At 33.4% G+C, this 18,976-nt stretch overlaps 1 protein-coding gene across 1 annotated transcript in view; it reads left to right on the forward strand.

The window, feature by feature from the left end:
• Positions 1-11,906, forward strand: part of LOC135842537 (uncharacterized) — a 29,508-nt gene extending 17,602 nt beyond the window's left edge. Inside the window, exons 3-4 of the mRNA XM_065360039.1 lie at positions 1,209-2,108; positions 10,295-11,906. Of these exons, the coding sequence (XP_065216111.1) occupies positions 1,209-2,108; positions 10,295-10,459 (1,065 nt within the window). The 3' untranslated portion in view covers positions 10,460-11,906. The remainder of the gene's footprint in view (positions 1-1,208; positions 2,109-10,294) is intronic.
• Positions 11,907-18,976: the final 7,070 nt, after the last annotated feature.

The raw sequence follows: 18,976 nt of genomic DNA on the forward strand, positions 1-18,976 counted from the left end.
ATCTGCTCCTATGCAAAAATTGCAAAACTATGTTAGTTGGGTACTTTTTTGCCATTAATCACGAAAAAGTCTTGAATTTTTGCAAATACATATTTACAAAAAGTCCTGCTTTTTTCAAAATTGCACAATAGTCTTGCTCTGTTGTCACACGTCATAAAATCCTTGAATTTTTGTAGATCGTGAAAAAGAAAGCCATTTTTTGCTAAAATTGCAATGCAGTGTTGCTTTTTTGCCAATGTTGCTATATAACGTTGCTTTTTTCAATTTGCTCAATCAAACGTTGAAATTTTTTATTATTTTCTTCTTTGAAAAGTTTAATTTTGTTCAGTTTGAAAATAGAAGAGTTCAAAAATTCAAAAAATCTTATAATCAAATCTTGACTCGACGCGACGTCTCATCTCTTTTCAACGAAACTTCTTTAAAAAAATATCCTGCTGATCATTTCGATCCACTGAAGTAAAAAAACACGAGGATGAAGGTGAAAAAATCATGCTTGTTTCCTTCCTATTTCAATTTTCAAATTGTTTGTATTCAGCCTTTTATTAGACTACGAGTAACAAAGTATAGGCACTTTCTACTTTCAACGTTTAAAAAAAACACTTAATAACGCTAATCCCCCCCCCCTCATCCTTAAAATAACTGACTAGATTTGACGTGAGCTTCATTCGCTCTCACCCCCTCCCTTCCCCTTCCACCCTGATACCATGTTTCACGAGCCAGATCCAGCTCTTCTAATTTGTTGTTTGTTTTTAAGTAAACGATTATTACCTCTACTCCTTCTCTTACCTTAATTTAATTTTCTTTGAAAAAATAAAGCTAAATGTAATTCAAAGTTGGCCCGGGTCAGTATAAACATATATCGTTCTAATGATATTTTATTATAAGATGAAAGTACCTATCTACAGCAGCGTCTAGAACGCCTGCCAACTACAAAAATATACTCTAGATAGCTTTTTTTTACGCGATAATTTGCGGCTACGACGTAAAAGAGTTGATAATAATGGTTATTATTGATGATGTAGGTTTGTGGTGGCACGTCACGTTGTCGACAACCCGCACGTGGCTCTTTATTATTATAATGCATCGTATAGGTACTTAAAATGTGCAACACTCGATGAAACGATAACAATTGTGTATTGTTTTATATAGAGTACCTACTCGATTAATTTCAACCTAATCTTATAATTTCGTTTGGTTTTTTGTTACAGGTCCAACAATGGCAGAGATCATTGGTGAACTTGAACCATCCAAACGAAGACCATGGTATGGAAGTATGTTACGGGTCAGTTCCATCGGCATCTCCGGCCAACCTCGCCTGTTACGAGAATATCCACCGAAGCCGATGCTGCATCCACGACCAAGATGCAGACTCCATCATAGTCCCAGCCGATAAAGAGAAATGCGCCATGGGCAACAGCAACAGCACAAATCGACGATACCTTAAGAATAAAGACGCTGACAAAAAGTGCTACAGGAAATCATACCCTGTTGGATGTAAATGCGAAAAATACATTAAAAAAGTCAAAGAAGAGAAGAAAACCGTGCTTCGAGCACCGAAAAAGAAACTCTTCAGATCGGTTTCGTTCGCCAACAGCTACGACAACGAGTCAATCACCAGCAGTATGTACGAAGAGGAAGAAGACAGCTCGTCAGATTCGTCCACAGCTCTACCGGTCTTTGTATCGAAACACGAAAGCTACAAAGATTACAAACAGCGTAAACTGCTAGAGAAATACGAACGTCGGAAAACGCCACCTAAGTGGAACGAGATCAAAAAAGCCAAGTCAGCGACTAGTCTGCATCGTGATCAGAAACCCAGCCGGAATAAAAGATTGATCGAGAATGTGTCCACCAGTTACGAGCATTCGTGCGCCGAACGTAAACATTGTGGGAGTAAATCGCACAAGAATAAGTATCGCAAGCTCGACGATTGCAGCAAGGTCGCTGCGACTGGATGTGGCTCTAGTCAGCTTATGAGGTGTCGCAGCAGTACCGGTTACGGGGTGTATCCTGAAGAGTCGCAGGCTAGCTTGCAACATTCCAAATCGTTCGATGTGTGTGGCCAAAGGACGTACGATGAGGATACGGAGGCTTCGAATCATCGATACGTAAGTGTTCCCATGTGCTATACCTAATATGTGTAATTTTTACTAGGAAAATGCCTCCAATTTTGGAAAAATCTGGTCCTCGAAAAATTTTCTGGTCACGTTAGCCCCTTCAACATCCTCCAATCTTGAAAAGTTCATCTGCAGAAATGAAGCATTTGCAGTTAAATGTCAAATTATTCGTTCGTTCAATTAGTTTTTTCTGTTGGGTGGGGGGGGGGTCCAGTCATATACTTGGAAAAATATTCAGAAAAATCATTAAACAAGTATTTCTAAAAGGTTCAACTCCCTTTCTTTCTTAATGTCATTTGAATTATATTTTTGACATTTTTGAGTAATCTTCATGAATACTTAATATCATCTCAGGGTGTTCAAATATTCAGCCTTTGAAAAATCCGGAAAACTGAGAAAAGTCAGTGAATTTCAGCCTTCCGGAAAAATCAAATTAATTTGAGAGAATTTTGCAATTTTCTTCGAAATCTTAAATTTTTGTTTCAAATTTCTCTGAGTTTAACAGAGTCGTAAAAAAAGTTATTTTATGGTTATTATTTTTGGGAGCCGAGTAAAAAAATTTTGGTTTTCAGAAATCCTTAAAAAATCATTTTTTTTTCGTTTTCTGCTTGAAAAAAAGTGCAAGAAAAAAACAGAATTTCAGAAAATTTTCCAAAAATAATGTAAAAATTTCTTTAAATTTAACAGAGTTGCAAAACATTTATTTTTTAGTTGTTCTTTTTTTGAATTTGAGTAAAAAAAATTTGTTTTTGAAATTCCTTTAAAAATCATTTTTTTTGTTTTCTACTTTGAAAAAAAAGTGAAAAAAGTAGGTAGGAAAAAAACAGACTTTCTGAAAATTTACCAAAAATAAAGTAAAAAAATCTCGAAATTTAATAGTGTTGCAAAGAAATTTCTTGGTTGTTCTTTTTTGAAGTTAAGTAAAAAAAAGAGTATCTATCTAAGTAACATTTTTTTGTTTTGTACTGGGAAAAAAGGGGGAAAACAAAGTTTCAGAAAATTTTCCAAAAATTGTGTTAGGTCCATTCCATTAACAAAGCGACCATTTTAAAAACCATCAAAACACTCAAAACAGTAAAATTTTGTTTGATCTTTGAAACTTTTTCTAGAATTTCATCTTTTTCATCAAACTTTTAAAGAGAAAATCTCATTTTTCTCGTTTTTCTGGAAAATATAGTTTTTATCGTTTTTGTATTTGTTTTTCTGTCCCGCAATCTCCCAAATATTGTCGATTTCTTTGTACTCAATTCTCAAATCCCTCCCCCCTTCCTCCCCCTCCCCTCCTCCTATTTAAGCCGAGTGTCCAGGGTCATGCTAATACTGCAATTCTCGCTTTGTCCTGTTTTTTTTTTCAATTCTTCACCCTCAGTTGTAAAATTTTGAAAAAAATCATCGCAAAAGTCTTCAATTGCTAACTCGCAACCCAAAATTCAAACTTTATCAATTTTTCAAAACTTACCGTTGACAGATTGAAAACTCCAAAAATTGTCGAAAAATTTTCCGCCCCGATTGCTTTGCTTGGATAAAAACACAAAAAAGTCCATTAAAATGCCTTCTTTTTTGTAAAAGTTGCCCCAAAAGCTCGCTTTTTTGCTAACAATATTGTCATCATATCTCACATTTTTGCCAAAAACTGCCAAAAAGTCTTGTTTTTTATCAAAAAATTGCAGAGAGGTCTCACTTTTTACCTCAAGAATTTAGAAAAAGATACATTTTTTTGCCAAAAATGGCCTGAAGAACCTGATTTTTGCTAAACAATTTTAGGGCTTGCTTTTTGCCTAAAATTTTCGAAAATGTTCGATTTTTTACCAAAAATTTCCAGTAAAACTCACTTTTTAATTACTAAAAATTACCAAAAGGTCTTATTTTTTCAAAAATTCCTGAAAAATGTTGCTGTTTTGCATAAAATTCTCCAAAAAACTTGCTTTTTTCTAAAAATCACCCAAAAGTCTCGTTTTATTGCAAGAAGTTTCCAAAAAGTACCTACTCCTTCTTGCTAAAATGGTTAAAATCTTGTTTCTGTCAAAAATTGCTTTGAATTCTCATTTTTTCACCAAAAAGTTTTGCTTGCATTTTGCTAAAATAAAATTATAAAGTTCTTGATTTTTATCAGAAATGACCCAAAGCTCACACTTTTTACCAACAATTGCCAATTAATCTCACTTCGTTGCTGAAAATTTCAAAAAAATTCCACTTTTTACTAAAAATTTCTAAAAAGCTATCCCTTTTGCTGAAATGACCTTAAGTCTCGTTTTCATCCAGAAATCACGAAGTCTCATTTTTTTTCCAAAACTTGCCCAAGTCTCGCTGTTTTGTAAAAAACTGTCAAAGGTTCTGCCTTTCCCTGTCACTTTTTTGCCAAATACTTCCAAAAGGTCCTAATTTCTAAAATTGAAGTCTCGATCGATTTTTTTTTTTTTTGTAATTTTTTCAGCATTAAAATATGTCTTGGTCTATTTTGTAACTTTTTTGGTAATTTTTTCGAGCTTTGGTTAGGTTAGGTCGATTGGTTTTTTTCAATTTTGTTGGAAGCTTCTCAAAGCAAGGCCCCATATGTTTTGGGAGGGTAGGAGGAAGGGAGGGATCAGGCTAAAAATAGGAAAATTCGTTATGAAAAGAGGCTTACTTGAGAGAATTTTGATGTTAAAATCGAGAGTCTTCAAAACAAAATTTTCATCTCATTTTTTTATTAAATTTTTAGACGCCTTTATTATTAATTATGCTATTTCTGATTTTTTTTCCTGCTAATTGATAAATTATTTCATGAACTTCATTCGTACGAAATTAACATATTTTCTTCTCATAGGCACTTATTAGGAGACGAAGTAATGTCTCCTAAAGTTTTTTAAAATAATGAAAATTGGCGAATTTGAGGATCTGATTTATGAGTTTAAATAAATAAATACTCTTAGGGCTCCGTTTCAATTATTTTTTTAGACTAGAAAAACTCAACAGGGCAGCAAAAATGCTTTAAAATCATTGGGAAGGCTACTGATTTCTCAACTTTTGGAGCTTTTCAAGCCCCCTTTCCTTCTTTTCTTCTCATCGTGGGTCCCAAAATATCTTCATTGTCTCCAAATTACCCAATTCAATTTTTCTTTCGAAAAAGTTTTTGAGTATTATTCTGTGAACGTTCACTTTTCATGTTTTTTTTTTTTGTTTTTTGATCCTAAGAAGTCGCATGCGATGCTAAAATTGTCAAAAATTACAAAAACACTAATTTAAATTTTTTTTAGGGTATTTAACCCCCTTTCCCCGCGGATTATCTCTTTGAAATGTTATTTTAAAAGAACGATTGTTTTTTTTTGGGGGGGGGGGGAAGATGAGTGCTTGTTACAGATCTGTAAAATTAGAAAAGAAGAAATAAAAACTTCGAGAAACTCAATTTTTTTTTATTCACAAGATATTGTCAATTTTTAAATCGAAACATCTCATCCCTTAATTCGATTTCAAGGTGATTCCTCAAATCCTTATGCATTTCCACCGTCAGTCAGTTTCATTTTTTCTATAGTTCTTTAAATAATGTAAATTCAATTCAAGGATCAATATCTAGATCTTTTCGGACTGTTACAGTTTAAATAAGACATTGAAGCGAAAACAAAATATGTACAACCGTCGCAGGGTCGTCCATCTCCATATATAATTGAACGTTTACCATACTCTATAATTTGGGCACTCTGTCTAGAAACAAGAAACAATACCAATGATGTTGACTGAAAATGCATTTGATGCATCGAACCTTGACGAAAAGGGCATTTTACTTGTAGAGCAGCCCAACCATTGTATATGTACATACATACATACATTTGTACGTATTGTTCCTCGACTATGTCGTGTCTCGCCCTCATCGTCGTTGTCGTAGGGGCGTTTACCAGCACTTTAAAAACAATTTGGCGGAGTCCTCGGTTTGATTAGATTTAAGCATTCGTAATAAACCGTATCCGCATTGATGTCATAATTAATATTACTCACTCGTACGTTCATATCTACTCAAGTCGAGTGTGCAGACTGTAGAAAACTCGCGAGTCGCGACTATACTATACGAGTATACGATTCGTTGGCCCGAGTTAATTTACATAATTCGCGTGCTGATTATGACTTATGGAAATTGTTTTCATATACGAGTACCGCCACGCCATGCCACCGTTGCCACTTTGCATTTCTCCCTTTCCTTTCCTTTACGTACTTTACTTTCCGTGTATTTACAAATAGACTAGGAGTAGTGCATCTGTGAGCAGGAGTGACTTTCTTTTCTCTAATGTTACACATCGAGGCGTCTTACTATAGTTTATACTCGTATTTTTGTAATATTTAAATGAAATCTAGGTACTCTTTTTTTGGCTCGGAATATTGTCTTACTAGCTACGTGGTTCTGGTTACTATGGTTGGGTTACAGAAAAAAATCAGTACGAGATTCGTATCGAGTTCATTGGTACTCTTTTACCATCATGAAACTCGTAATATGTTATCTCGTTAAAATTATCAGAATTGTACATTATGTATATTACATACGTAACTTTAATCGAACACGTATCTATTTTTATCGCGAATTATTATCGACTTCATTTTATGTACCCGATAATATAAATTGTAGTGCACTGGCAAGGTTACGTCATAGTGCTACTTTAACGAAAGGTTTTTATCATGTGTGAGCTATTTGGGCAATGGAAATTAAAATTTTCATCATTATCGCGTGTAATTTCAATATTAATTACTAGCACATTTTATCTAGACTAATGAAATGCTTACAGATTGCCCGAGCGAGCCTGCGAAAATTATTCAAAATTGTCTTTGGACTTTCGACTGAGGCGATATTTTTAAATTCTCTTAAGTTTTTTTCGTTCTGTGTGATTTGTACTTGTGTCTAAAATATTACGAGTCTCTGTGACCTTGTGGGAAAAATACCATCAAAAATCGAAAAGTGTGGGTTGTAAAAATCCGTAATGTAAAGCAAAAGAGGGGGGAGAGTAGAGTTTTCTTTGCCTGAGTTCTCGAATTGAAAGGGGAGGAGGGAGTTGATGGTAGTTTCAAATGGCTGAAAAATCAAATATTTTAATTTAAACATGTGCCAGAAAATTAATCTGAGGATTTGGTAGGCCTGCTCGATCCAACTACTTGTTTTTTGTGAAAGTTAGAGTGATTTCTCGATGCGTTGGAGCTTCCAGATTTTAAGACTTGAGCATAGAATTCGGTACAATTGTTTTTGTTTTTTGATTGGCGAGAGTCTTGCATTTTTTTTACTTCATATTTTGTAACCGTTCAAAATGTCTTGGAAGCTGTCAATTTTTTTCATGGTGAGGGGGGGAGGGAAATTTCTGCAAAATATGCCAATTTGAAAGAAACTTTTACAATACCTATGTCAACTACTTAGCTCAAAAATATTTTGAACTACGTTTGCTTCATGCCAATGACCATTTTTTTCTGATCAGATTTTTATTGAACCACTTTCATGGTATTTGATGCCTCTTTTATGGTGTTCTTATGTTTGAAAGAAGGTTTTGAAAAATGTTTGTTCTATGTTTTTCACTTATTTTCTCAAACTTTGCCCAGTTTAATCATTTTTCAAGCGAGTTCTTGGAATATTTTTGTATTTTCGTTACACAATTTTACGTGCAAATTTTACTTCCGGGGGGGGGGGAGGGGGTTCCAGCTGCTTTCACTTTCATGGTTTTTCATTTTATTCTTGATGTACGTATTTCTATCATTCTTATTTTTCATTGAACAATTTTTGAATTATTTTCGTGAAATTTCTCGAGTTCTCTCAATTTTAATTTTTTCATTGAAGTGTTTACAAAATTTTCACATTTACATAATTTTTTGATCAATTTTTCACAACTTTCTGGGGGTTTATTACACAATTTTTTTAATATTTCATCAATTTTTTTGCGTTTCACAGTTAAAAAGTCTTCAGAATTCATTATTTTTTATGTACTTATCGATTTTTTTTTGTTTTTTTGAACTGAAGTAGGTATTAGTAACATTTTCCCCCTATTTTAGAGAAGATTTTTCATTTTTATGTTAAGAAGGCTAAAGTAACTTTTTCTTTACATTTTGAGCAATTTTTGCTAAATCTTTCAACTTATTGTGTTTCTTGAAAAGTTTTCTAACAACTGTGTAAATGAATTTTCTACTATTTTCATAGTGTTTTTTTCTCATTTACTTACTGAATTTTAGTGACTTTTTACATCTTTTTGAACAATTTTTGTTATATTTTTATTCAGGGTTTTCAAGTTCCATCAATTTTTTTCTTTAACAAAATCAAGTTTTCATTGTAGGCCTATTTGTAACGTTTTTTTGATCAAATTTCAATCATTTTGATTATTTTTATGATGTTTTAGCAATTTTCATCTTATTTTGATCAATCTTTCCAAATTTTCCAATTCTTTACTCACAATTTTTTTTTTTTTTTGAAATTCTAGTAGTTTTTAGCTAACACGATTATTGACAAACAACTGATGCAGGTCTTACATTTTATTGTGTAAAATTTTCGCACTTTTTTGCAATTCTATAAACTCATTTCAACGTTTTTATGGATTGGTTTTTCGTGTTTTTCTTTTTATTGAATTTCCATGATTTTTTTTTCAAATTCTGTCAAATTTAATTATTGTTTTTACACTATTTTGAAATATCTTTCTACAATAATTAATTATGTTTTTTTGAAAAAAATTTTGCGATATTTTCAAGAATTTTTGAAATTCTGTTCACATTACTTTCAAAAACTGTGTTTTTTTTTTGCAAAAAATATCCAGAATTTTCATTTTTTAAATAAATTGCCTAATTATCTCGTTGTTTGGACGAAAAGTTGTGAAAAAGACTCACTTTTTTGATAAAAGTTGCAAATGAGCATCATTTTTTTAAAGTCCTGCTTTTTGCAAAAAAGTACATAGACGAATTCTCTTTTTTTTTACCAGAATTGCTAAAAAGTCTCGCTTTTTTACCCGAAGTTGTAAATATTTTCACTTTTTCTTTCATAAAATTGCCAAAATCTCACTTTTTTTTGCCTGTAAAACTTGCTAAAAAGTCTTGCTTTTTTCTATGATTGCTGCAAGTTCAGCCAAAATAGCTAGAAGCCTTGCAATTTCTTAAAACTGCCATAAAAGTCTCGTTTTTTTTGCTAAAAATTGTCACTTTTTTTGCAAAAAAAACTGTAGGTAAAAATGTTAAACCTTTTTGCAAATAATTGCCAAGAAAGTCCTGCCTTTCACTAAAATTGTCAGGAAATCCTGAGTCAGTTTCATTCTCTGAATTTAATTTTGGAACTTTTTTTTTCGTACCTAATTTTATTCACTTTCAGATTGAATTGAAAAGTTTTGTTTGTTTTGGTAGTTTTTCTGCATTCAAATGTTTCATATATTTATATTTCGTAAATTTTTGGTTACTTTTTGAACACGTGTTGCAAATTTATTATAATTTGTTCAAATTCCAACAACTTTTACTCAATTGAAAAATTTTTTCCTTCAATTTTACGAACAAAATATTCAACATTGCTATAAAATCGTTTTGTATTTTTAAAATAATTTTCTTAAAATCATTTTTTTTTAAACTGGAATATTGTTGAAAATTTTTGACATATTTTCTAAAATATAATTGGCAGGTTTAGGATCAAAATTCTACCGTGAAAATTTATTCTTTTCTTATGAAATTCTTCCATCAGCTGTTAAAATTGAGTTCATGCAGCTTTTTATTCCGAATTTTTTTTTGAGGGGGGGGGGTGTATTTGGTGAAGAGGGAATTGAAAATTTTGAGAAGATATCTGTGTAGCAATTTGTAATTACTTCAACATATTAAAAAAACCCTGATGAGTAAAAACAGGGGAAATTTAAATCCCTTAATGATGATTTGGAAATTGTTGTACTGCAAAATTACGATGAACAGTTACCTATTTTTACACATTTCAGAGTTTGAGTCTGTTTTTGGGAGGATGGAAGGGAGGGAGGAAGAGAGGGAGGAAACTCGAGAATTAGGTGGGTATTTCAATAACAGTATTTCACGAACAAGAGCCATTTTAAAAGCTTCATTCAAAAAAACCTCTCTTGGAAATTTTTAACCTTTATAATACTTTCCCCAATAATACGTAGGTACCTAATTTACTTAGTATAATTTTAACAATAAAAACACCATCGAATACCTATACCTTTCCTGTAAAACTAACCCAGTATTTGTTTCTTTCTGCGCAGAATAAACTAGAATGCTCGTGCTTGACGGCATTGGAAAAGCTCAAAATACAAGAACACAATACATTGGCCAAATTCGCCGAACATATGAAGAAACATTCACGCTCTAAGCCTCAAGACAATAGCGTGCAGTTGGCTGCCTACAAAAGATACTCGTTAAACAAATAATTTATTATCGCGATAATAATTTATTGATAATAATTCCTCCTTATAAGTTGTTGTTTTTTCTCCCCTTATTTAATGATACTTAAGGTTACTTGTAATATGCTCGTTATTACAATAAGCAAAGTAATACGTATAGTCTGACTTCTTTAGGTAGCAAGTTGGTATTTAGTCATTTTTTTTTCGTCAAAATATTTTGTTGTATAGTTTTTTTTTCTGTGAGATTGAGTGTAGGATTTTTTTTATATACTTAAAGAAAATGTGTTTGTAAGTATAATATTTTATGTATGTTACCACATGTTATGGTAAGTTTTTTTTTTTTTCTGTAGGTAACGAAGAACAATCTATTGATAACAATTGATGGCAATTGCTTAGCTTTAATTTATCAATACGTGAACCTAATTCTCTCGTAACTAATGTTCCTAAGGACTAAAAATTTTCACTCGTGTAATTTTTCTTAATTTCTAGTCTTAATAGTCTACATGTACATATAAATATTAGGTACATTCATTTATCATCATTATTAACTAGTCTCCACCACGTGAAACTAATCAAGTCTAAAACAAATTAAAGTATCTTTAATTTTTTTTTTTTTTAAAAAGTCAATCTAGAACGCACAAAATCAAGGTAAACCGAACTTTCAATTTTTTTAAAATTATTTTTAATATTTTTAATATTTTTTAATTGTATATATTTTTTTCTTTAAGGATAATATTTGTTACAAAATTTACATTATTTGATGTAGTTTGTATATTTAATTGGTAATTTGTACTTTGTTTTCTCGCCGTTGATACCAAATTGAATATTTTTTTTGGAAATATTTTGTGATTATTTTCTTTTTATGTGTACTGTAAATGTAAAAATTAATAAGGTGAGATTTTTTTAAAATAACTTATTACAATTGGAATTACTCGTATGATAAGATGTGCTCTAGTCGAGATGTGCCATATATTTCTCTCGCCTTTGTTGCTCAATACAGAATGTTATACTGTAGTGTAGGTAACACTTTAGGGATCGCACAAAATTTTTACATAGATAATACTCTTTGTAATGCTGTGAATTTTCGTTGTTATGATTATATTATTATTGATCGATTGCTCTATTCTATAAATGACTGTAATACTTAATCGTTGTTACCGTGTTGTGGACAATTGTACGGGTTAACGTATAATGTTAAATGTCACTGTTGTGTTAAAGGTTCATTGATTCGGTATCGTGTATTTTATATACCTATACCTAGACCCATAGACATAGACTTGTACCAATGTACAAGTACATGTATGTTTGTAATTAGGTACGTGAATTTTCTCATTATCGTGGTACCTACTATACTCATTCAGTCTTGCCATAAAATTCATAATTTAACATGTTTATAAGAACTTAGGTGTTTAGTAATTATTACACTTTAATGATTTTGTTGAGAAATTTTTTTAATAAACTGTTACTAAGCGAAGTTTTGGAGTTTTAATCGATGTGGTGTTCGATGTTGCGTGTTGAAAGACGTCAATATCAGGGTATTTTCTTACGTGGATTGACATTATTTTGAGAGCAGAAGTTGTAAGTTGTGGGGAAAAAAGTTAAAGATGTGGCAAATTCGTTGATAGAGATTTTTTTGTAAAATAGTTTTATTTTTTGATATTTTCTAAATTAATTATCAACCTTTTTAATATTTTTTATATTCGGTTATTTTTTAAAATGAATTTTCAAACGTCAATGGACCAGTCTTGCTAAAAGAATATCCTCTTCTTTTGTGGATATTTGCTGAATTTTCAGTCCCTTCATGATTTGATAATTGACTGACGCTGGAATTTATTTTTCAATATTAACGATTTGACGAAATTTTGAAAAGTATTTTGGTCGATAATGGGAAAATATCAATATTTTACCCAATCGAGCTAGAAAGCTGGAATTTGATTTGTATAGAGACTCATTTTCGACCTCTTGAGTCAATCGGGGTTCAAAAGCCTCCCTCATGGATTTTCATTTTTTTCATTTTTTTTTAAAAAAATAATTAGAGAAGAAAATGTTTAATTTGAATCGGTTCAACAATTTTTTGAAAATATGCGCCTAAATTGATAATATGCCCCTCAAAAAAAAAAAAATAGAAATCGCTGTAGAAACTTTATGGATTTGAATTGGCTCAAAAATATTCAGAAAATGTTCTCAAATTGATCAAAAGTCCATATTGATGATAAATCTAAGTTTACAGGCGCTGAAATTTATTGTCACCCTGTAGGTACTACAGCGTTTTTTCATGAACTGAAGAATCTGAAAATCTGCTGAAGGCTTCAAAACGCTTCGAAACTTTCACCAATCGACTCGGGAGGGCTAAAATAGGCTATAAATCAATACTTTAATATTTTTAAATTTTTTACCCAATAAAAAATTGTTCAAAAATTAAAAAATGAATTCCATTTTTCAAAATTTAGGCTGGTGGTGTGTTCTAAAGCTTGCCCCATTTTAAAGGAACTGTTAAAATTATGTCAAAGGATTCAGCATCAATAGAGCTGTTTACAGTACTCAAGTCAGTCCCAATCCCAATCGTTTTCCCCTCACCCTATAACAACCTCTTTAGTCTGTCAATGTCGTCTGTCTGTCTTAGTCCGGCATATGACAATAGGAGTAATTGCACCGCCTCTCCGGCCGATCCTCCGGGACAACTTTTTTCTTAAAGGGGACATCCTAAGGAACATTTTAAAGCAAACTTGCCCAAAAAAAAGTTGGCCTTACTTACAAAATGGCGGCCATTTTGATTGACAGGTCAGCCGAAATCGCAGATTTTGCATTTCAACATAGGACTTGCACGAAATTTTTCAAACCTTACAACGGTAGATCGAAAGATCATGCAAAAATTTATCACCTGTCAAAATTCGTTTTTCGATTTTTGGTGAATTTTTGAAAATCCAATTTAGGCCAAAAATGAGGGGAAAATCAAAATTTTACCAAATTGACCAAGAAAGCTGAAATTTGGGATATACCCTATTTTCGACATGCCAAATCGATTGGAAACGGTTACAACCCGTTTTGAGCAGTTCTGGAGCCTCCAGCAGAATTTTGAAACTCGAAATTCCCACAAAATTCCATTTAATGGGAGTCATAAAGCTGAAATTTACTCTACACTCCAATTTTAACTCCCTCTGAAGACGACTTCAGGTGGGTTCAAGTCATTTTAGAGCCTCCAGCGACTTTTATGAAAATTACTGGAGCCTCCAGTAGATTTTTGAAACTTGAAATTCCCGCAACATTAATTTATCAAATGGAATTGGCAAGCTGAAATTTACTTCGCAGACTACATGATGGTTTCAAATGGTTTTGAAGCTTCCAGCTACTTTCAGGAAATTTCAATTTTCCAAAAAAACGCCATACAACCTTTCAAAAAGTCGCTGGAGGCTCCAAAACGACTTGAAATCCACCAGCAGTCAACCTCATAGCGTATTGAAATTAGTTTGCAGAATGAATTTTGACTCTCCATTGATTTTGGGGTAATTTCAAGTTTCAAAAATCTACTGGAGGCTCCAGTAATTTTCAAAAAAGTCGCTGGAGGCTCTAAAATGACTTGAACCCACCTGAAGTCGTCTTCAGAGGGTGTTGAAATTGGAGTGCAAAGTAAATTTCAGCTTAATATTGTAAAAATTTAAAGTTTCAAAAATCTGCTGGAGGCTTCAGGAATTTTCAAAAAGTCGATGGAGGCTCCAAAACGACTTGAAATTTACCTGCAGTACTTCGTAGTGTATTGAATTTAGTTTTTAGAATAAATTTCAGCTTTAAAACTCTAATTTGATGGAATTTTGTGGGAATTTCAAGGTTCAAAAATCTGCTGGAGGCTCCAGAACTGCTCAAAACGGGTTGTAACCGTTTCCAATCGATTTGGCATGTCGAAAATAGGTTGTATCCCAAATTTCAGCTTTCTTGGTCAATTTGGTAAAATTTTGATTTTCCCCTAATTTTTGGCCTAAATTGGATTTTCAAAAATTCACCAAAAATCGAAAAACGCACTTTAGCACTTGAAATTTTGACAGGTGATAAATTTTTGCATGATCTTTCGATCTACCTTTGTAAAGTTTGAAAAATTTCGTGCAAGTCCTATGTTGAAACGCAAAATCTGCGATTTCGGCTGACCTTTCAATCAAAATGGCCGCCATTTTGAAAGTAAGGTCAACTTTTTTTTGGGCAAGTTTGCTTTAAATGTTCCTTAGGATGCCTCCTTTAAGAAAAAAGTTGTCCCGGAGGATCGGCGGGGGGGATGCAATTACTCCTATTGTCATATGCCGGACTATCTGACTGGCCACTCAAAGTCACCTTGCTCGCCAGGCCCCATAAGGTCATTGGTCCGACTGTCTGACCTCTCAAGGTCATCAACCCTTTGTATTCGGCCTCTCTAGATCATTTGCCCACCTGTCTGGTCACTCAAGGTCTGTAACCTGCCTGTCTAGCCTTACAACGTTACCTGCCTGACCTCTAGAGTTCGCTGGTCTGGCCTCCTAAGGTCATTGAGTCGTGTGTCTGGACTCTCAAGGTCACTGAGTTGCCCGACTAGTCTCTCATAGTACTCTGTCTGCCTGCCAGGCTTTTCAAGGTTACTGACCTACCTGTCTAGCTTCTCAAGGTGTATGTCTTCCTGTTTGGCTTCCCAAGGTCGTCTGTCTGGCTATCTCTCTATGTCTGTCTGTCTAGTTTACAATAGTGAAGGTCATTGACCTGTATGTATGGCTTCTCAAGGTTATTGACCTACCTGCCCAACTTCTCATTGTTCTTGTCTGCTGTCTAAAGTTGGTCTCTTTGTCCTCTCAAGGCCATTGACTCGTCTGTCTGGCTTCTCAAGGTCGTCTATCTGGCCTTTGAATGTCATTGACCTGTCTTCCCGACTTCCCAAGGTCAAGTGTCTGTTCGTCCAGCTTGCGTCTCAAGGTCAATGACCGGTCTGGCTGGCTCTTCAAGATTTTCTGTCTTCGTGTATGGCCTCTAAAGGTCATTGATCCGTCTGGCTGGCCTCTCGTGGTCTTCTGTTCGCCTATCTGGCCTCTTAAGGTCATTGACCAGTTTGTCTGGCCTTTCAAAATTGTCTGTCTGATTGTCGAGGCTTCCCAAACCACCAAAATGTGAATTGAAATTTCGTAAATTAGAGGTCATACGGGCTTCAAAAATCAATCAAAATTTTTTTAGTTTTGCAGGAAGTCATGTAAACTTCAAAAATTGACTCGCTTTTCCATGGTTTGGAGGCCATTTGAATAACGAAAAACGATTTCAAATTTAGAGATTTGGAGACCACGAAAAATTCAAAAATTTATTGAAATTTCGTAATTTGGAGGCAATGTAAGCTCCAAAATTCAAATTTTGAAATTTAATAATTCAAAGACTCTGCAAACTTTAAAAATTGATTTGAAATTTTGTAATTTTAAGGCCATGCAGGCTCCAAAAATCAATTTTGAATTTTGTAACTCAAAGGCTATTTAATTTCTAAAATTTGATTTGAAATTTCGTAATTTGAGTGCCATGCAATTTTTCATATTCTATTTGAAATTTTGTAACTTAAAGGCCATACAAACTGTGAAAATCAAATTAAAATTTCATAATTTGGAGACCATGCAAGTTAGCTCCAAAATTTGATTTTGGTCGTCACCAAAAATTATTTCAATTTCGTATTAATTTTTTCGCATTTTTGAAAATTTTTAAGTAAGAAAGAATTGATAGTAAGAAGGTAAGAAGAACCTATTTGTTTCAGAACAATTTCACGTTTTCTTCTTCGTTCCTTATGATTTTGAAGAAAATGACATCACCATTTACTCTAATTCAGCTAGAAACGTTAATTAACCCTTCTTATACCCTCCCCCCCATCTATGCCAAAAGTCAAGATCTACAATTTTGATCAAGGAAAATATTTTTGAAAACAGTTTGTTCATCAAATGTATATCTTCTTCAGTTGTTCTAAATGAGCTGGCTGATGGATTACAAAATCTAAATTCATGGATAAGAAAAACATTTTACAAGTATGTAGTTCCTTATAATGTGTAGATGCAAATTATCGCTTCCTAATGTAGAATTAGTTGCCTACGTGCTTCTAGAATGGCAATACATTATATACTCGTATTATGTTGTTTGTGTAATTCTGCTAATAGTAAACCATATGACCGCATTTTCAAGTGGGTATATTTACATATTTAGTTCGATAACCTAATTCCTACATTCGTGAATTTTTATTTTTTAATTTCAAAATAACTTCACATTTTTTTTCGGTTTAAAAAAAAACTCGAAAAACGAAAAAAGACACGAATGAAAAATACTAAAAATGAAAAAACAATCTATTAAAATACGCCGTGTACTATACCATAGTCTCTAGTTAGCCCAGTTGACCAAATGCTAGCAAATTTTGTGCTAGCGTAAATGGTGCCGGAATTTGAGACACTTTTTTAAAAAAATTCTAGCAAATCAGTTGCGATTAGGTCGCATTAGAGTAGCAGAATTGCGCACAAATAGCTTGCACGTAGCTGGCACAAAGCTAGCAAAAAGCTAGCATTTTGTTGGCACTTTGCTCTGCATTCTGCTACGTACATGCGACTAAATCGCGACTGATTTGCTAGCAATTTTTGCAAAAAGTGTCTCATATTCCGGCACCATTTACGCTAGCGCAAATTATGCTAGCAAGAAGCTAGCATTTTGCTAGCGTAGAAAAACTTTGATCAGTAAAAGTAATTACTATTAATTAATTTTTTTAAATTCTTGGTGTTTACCTTTAACAGGTGATAGTTTTCCAGGAAATTCCAAAAATTAGGCGACTGTCCCAGCTCAGAGCTAGCATAACGCTAGCATCTTGGGACAGTATAAGAAGAGTGATGTCACTCTTCTTACTTTTCAACAAGATACCACCTTGAGCTTATATTCAACTTGATGACACACTTTATCTAAGAGTAGCAAACTATACCATGAGAGAGATCGACGCTAGCAATTTGCTAGCATTATGCTAGTGCTTAGGTTGAAAAATCTCTTTATTAAATAAAAAATGAAGTTTTTTTTTTTTTAATAGAAAAATTGTCAAAATTTAAAATTTGAAAATAAAGTATCAAACAAACCATGAAAATGAAAAATTTCAAAAACATTTGAACAACATTTTAGTCCACGGCAATGGGAGTAATCCCCTGCCGATCCTCCAGGACAACTTTTTCCTTAAAGGGGACATCCTAAGGAACATTTTAAAGCAAACTTGCTGAAAAAAAATTGGCTTTACTTACAAAATGGCGGCAATTTTGATTGAAAGGTCAGCCGAAATAGCAGATTTCGCGTTTCAACATAGGACGTGCACGAATTTTTTCAAACCTTACAAACGTAGATCGAAAGATCATGCAAAAATTCATCACCTGTCAAAATTTCAAGTGGTAAAGTACCTTTTTCGATTTTTGGTGAATTTTCAAAAATCAAATTTTGGCCAAAATGTGAGAAAAAATCAAAATTTTACCAAATTGACCAAGAAACCTGAAATTTGGGATATACCCTATTTTCGACATGCCAAATCGATGGGAAACGGTTTCAACTTGTTTTGAGCAGTTCTGGAGCCTCCAGCAGATTTTTGAAACTCAAATTGAAGTTGTAAAGCTCAAATTTATTCTGAAAACAAATTTCAATACGCTACGAAGTACTGCAGGTGAATTTCAAGTCGTTTTGGAGCCTCCAGCGACTCTTTGAAAATTCCTGAAGCCTCCAGCAGATTTTTGAAACTTTAAATTTTCACAAAATTTCATCAAACTGAGATGGAGAGTCGAAATTCATTCTGCAAACTAATTTTAATACGCTACGAAGGAAGTCGACTGCTTGTGGATTTCAAGTTCTTTTGGAGCCTCCAGCGAATTTTCGAAGGTTGTATGGCATTTTTTGGAAAATTGGAATTTCCTAAAAGTAGCTGGAAGCTTCAAAACCATTTGAAACCCGCGAAGTAAATTTCAGCTTGCCAACTGCCAACTCCAATTGATAAATTAATGTTGTGGGAATTTCAAGTTTCAAAAGCCTACTGGAGGCTCTAAAATGACTTGAACTCACCCCACCTGAAGTCGTCTTCAGAGGGTGTTAAAATTGGAGTGTAGAGTAAACTACAGCTTTCCATGTCCATTTGATGAAATTTTGTTGTCCCCTTTAAGAAAAAAGTTACCCCGGAAGATCGGGGGGGGGGGGGTGCAATTACTCTTATTGTCATATGCAGGAATATTTTTAATGATTTTTGTATGCGCGCTGAGGGATGGAAAAGATACTTGCTCGCATTTTGCTACAATAAATAACGCAGAAAAAGGTTTATTGGTGAGAAATGCGTAAGATCTGGTATCACGTTCCTATCATTTGACTACAAAGAAAACGCCAAGTCACCAGATGCAGAAACTAGAGATATGCTTACATTTTTCTAGAGCCAGATGGCTAAGTAAATGCTAGCTCAGAGATGCAAGAATATTACCTGAAGTTTCCTATCATAAAACTGTGAGCAGGTACATATTAGTCAGTGATACGCTGGCATTAAGCGAGCAGGTATAGAGTGAGGCAAAA

The sequence above is a fragment of the Planococcus citri genome, chromosome 4, assembly GCF_950023065.1.
Source record: "Planococcus citri chromosome 4, ihPlaCitr1.1, whole genome shotgun sequence".
Taxonomy (NCBI): domain Eukaryota; kingdom Metazoa; phylum Arthropoda; class Insecta; order Hemiptera; family Pseudococcidae; genus Planococcus; species Planococcus citri.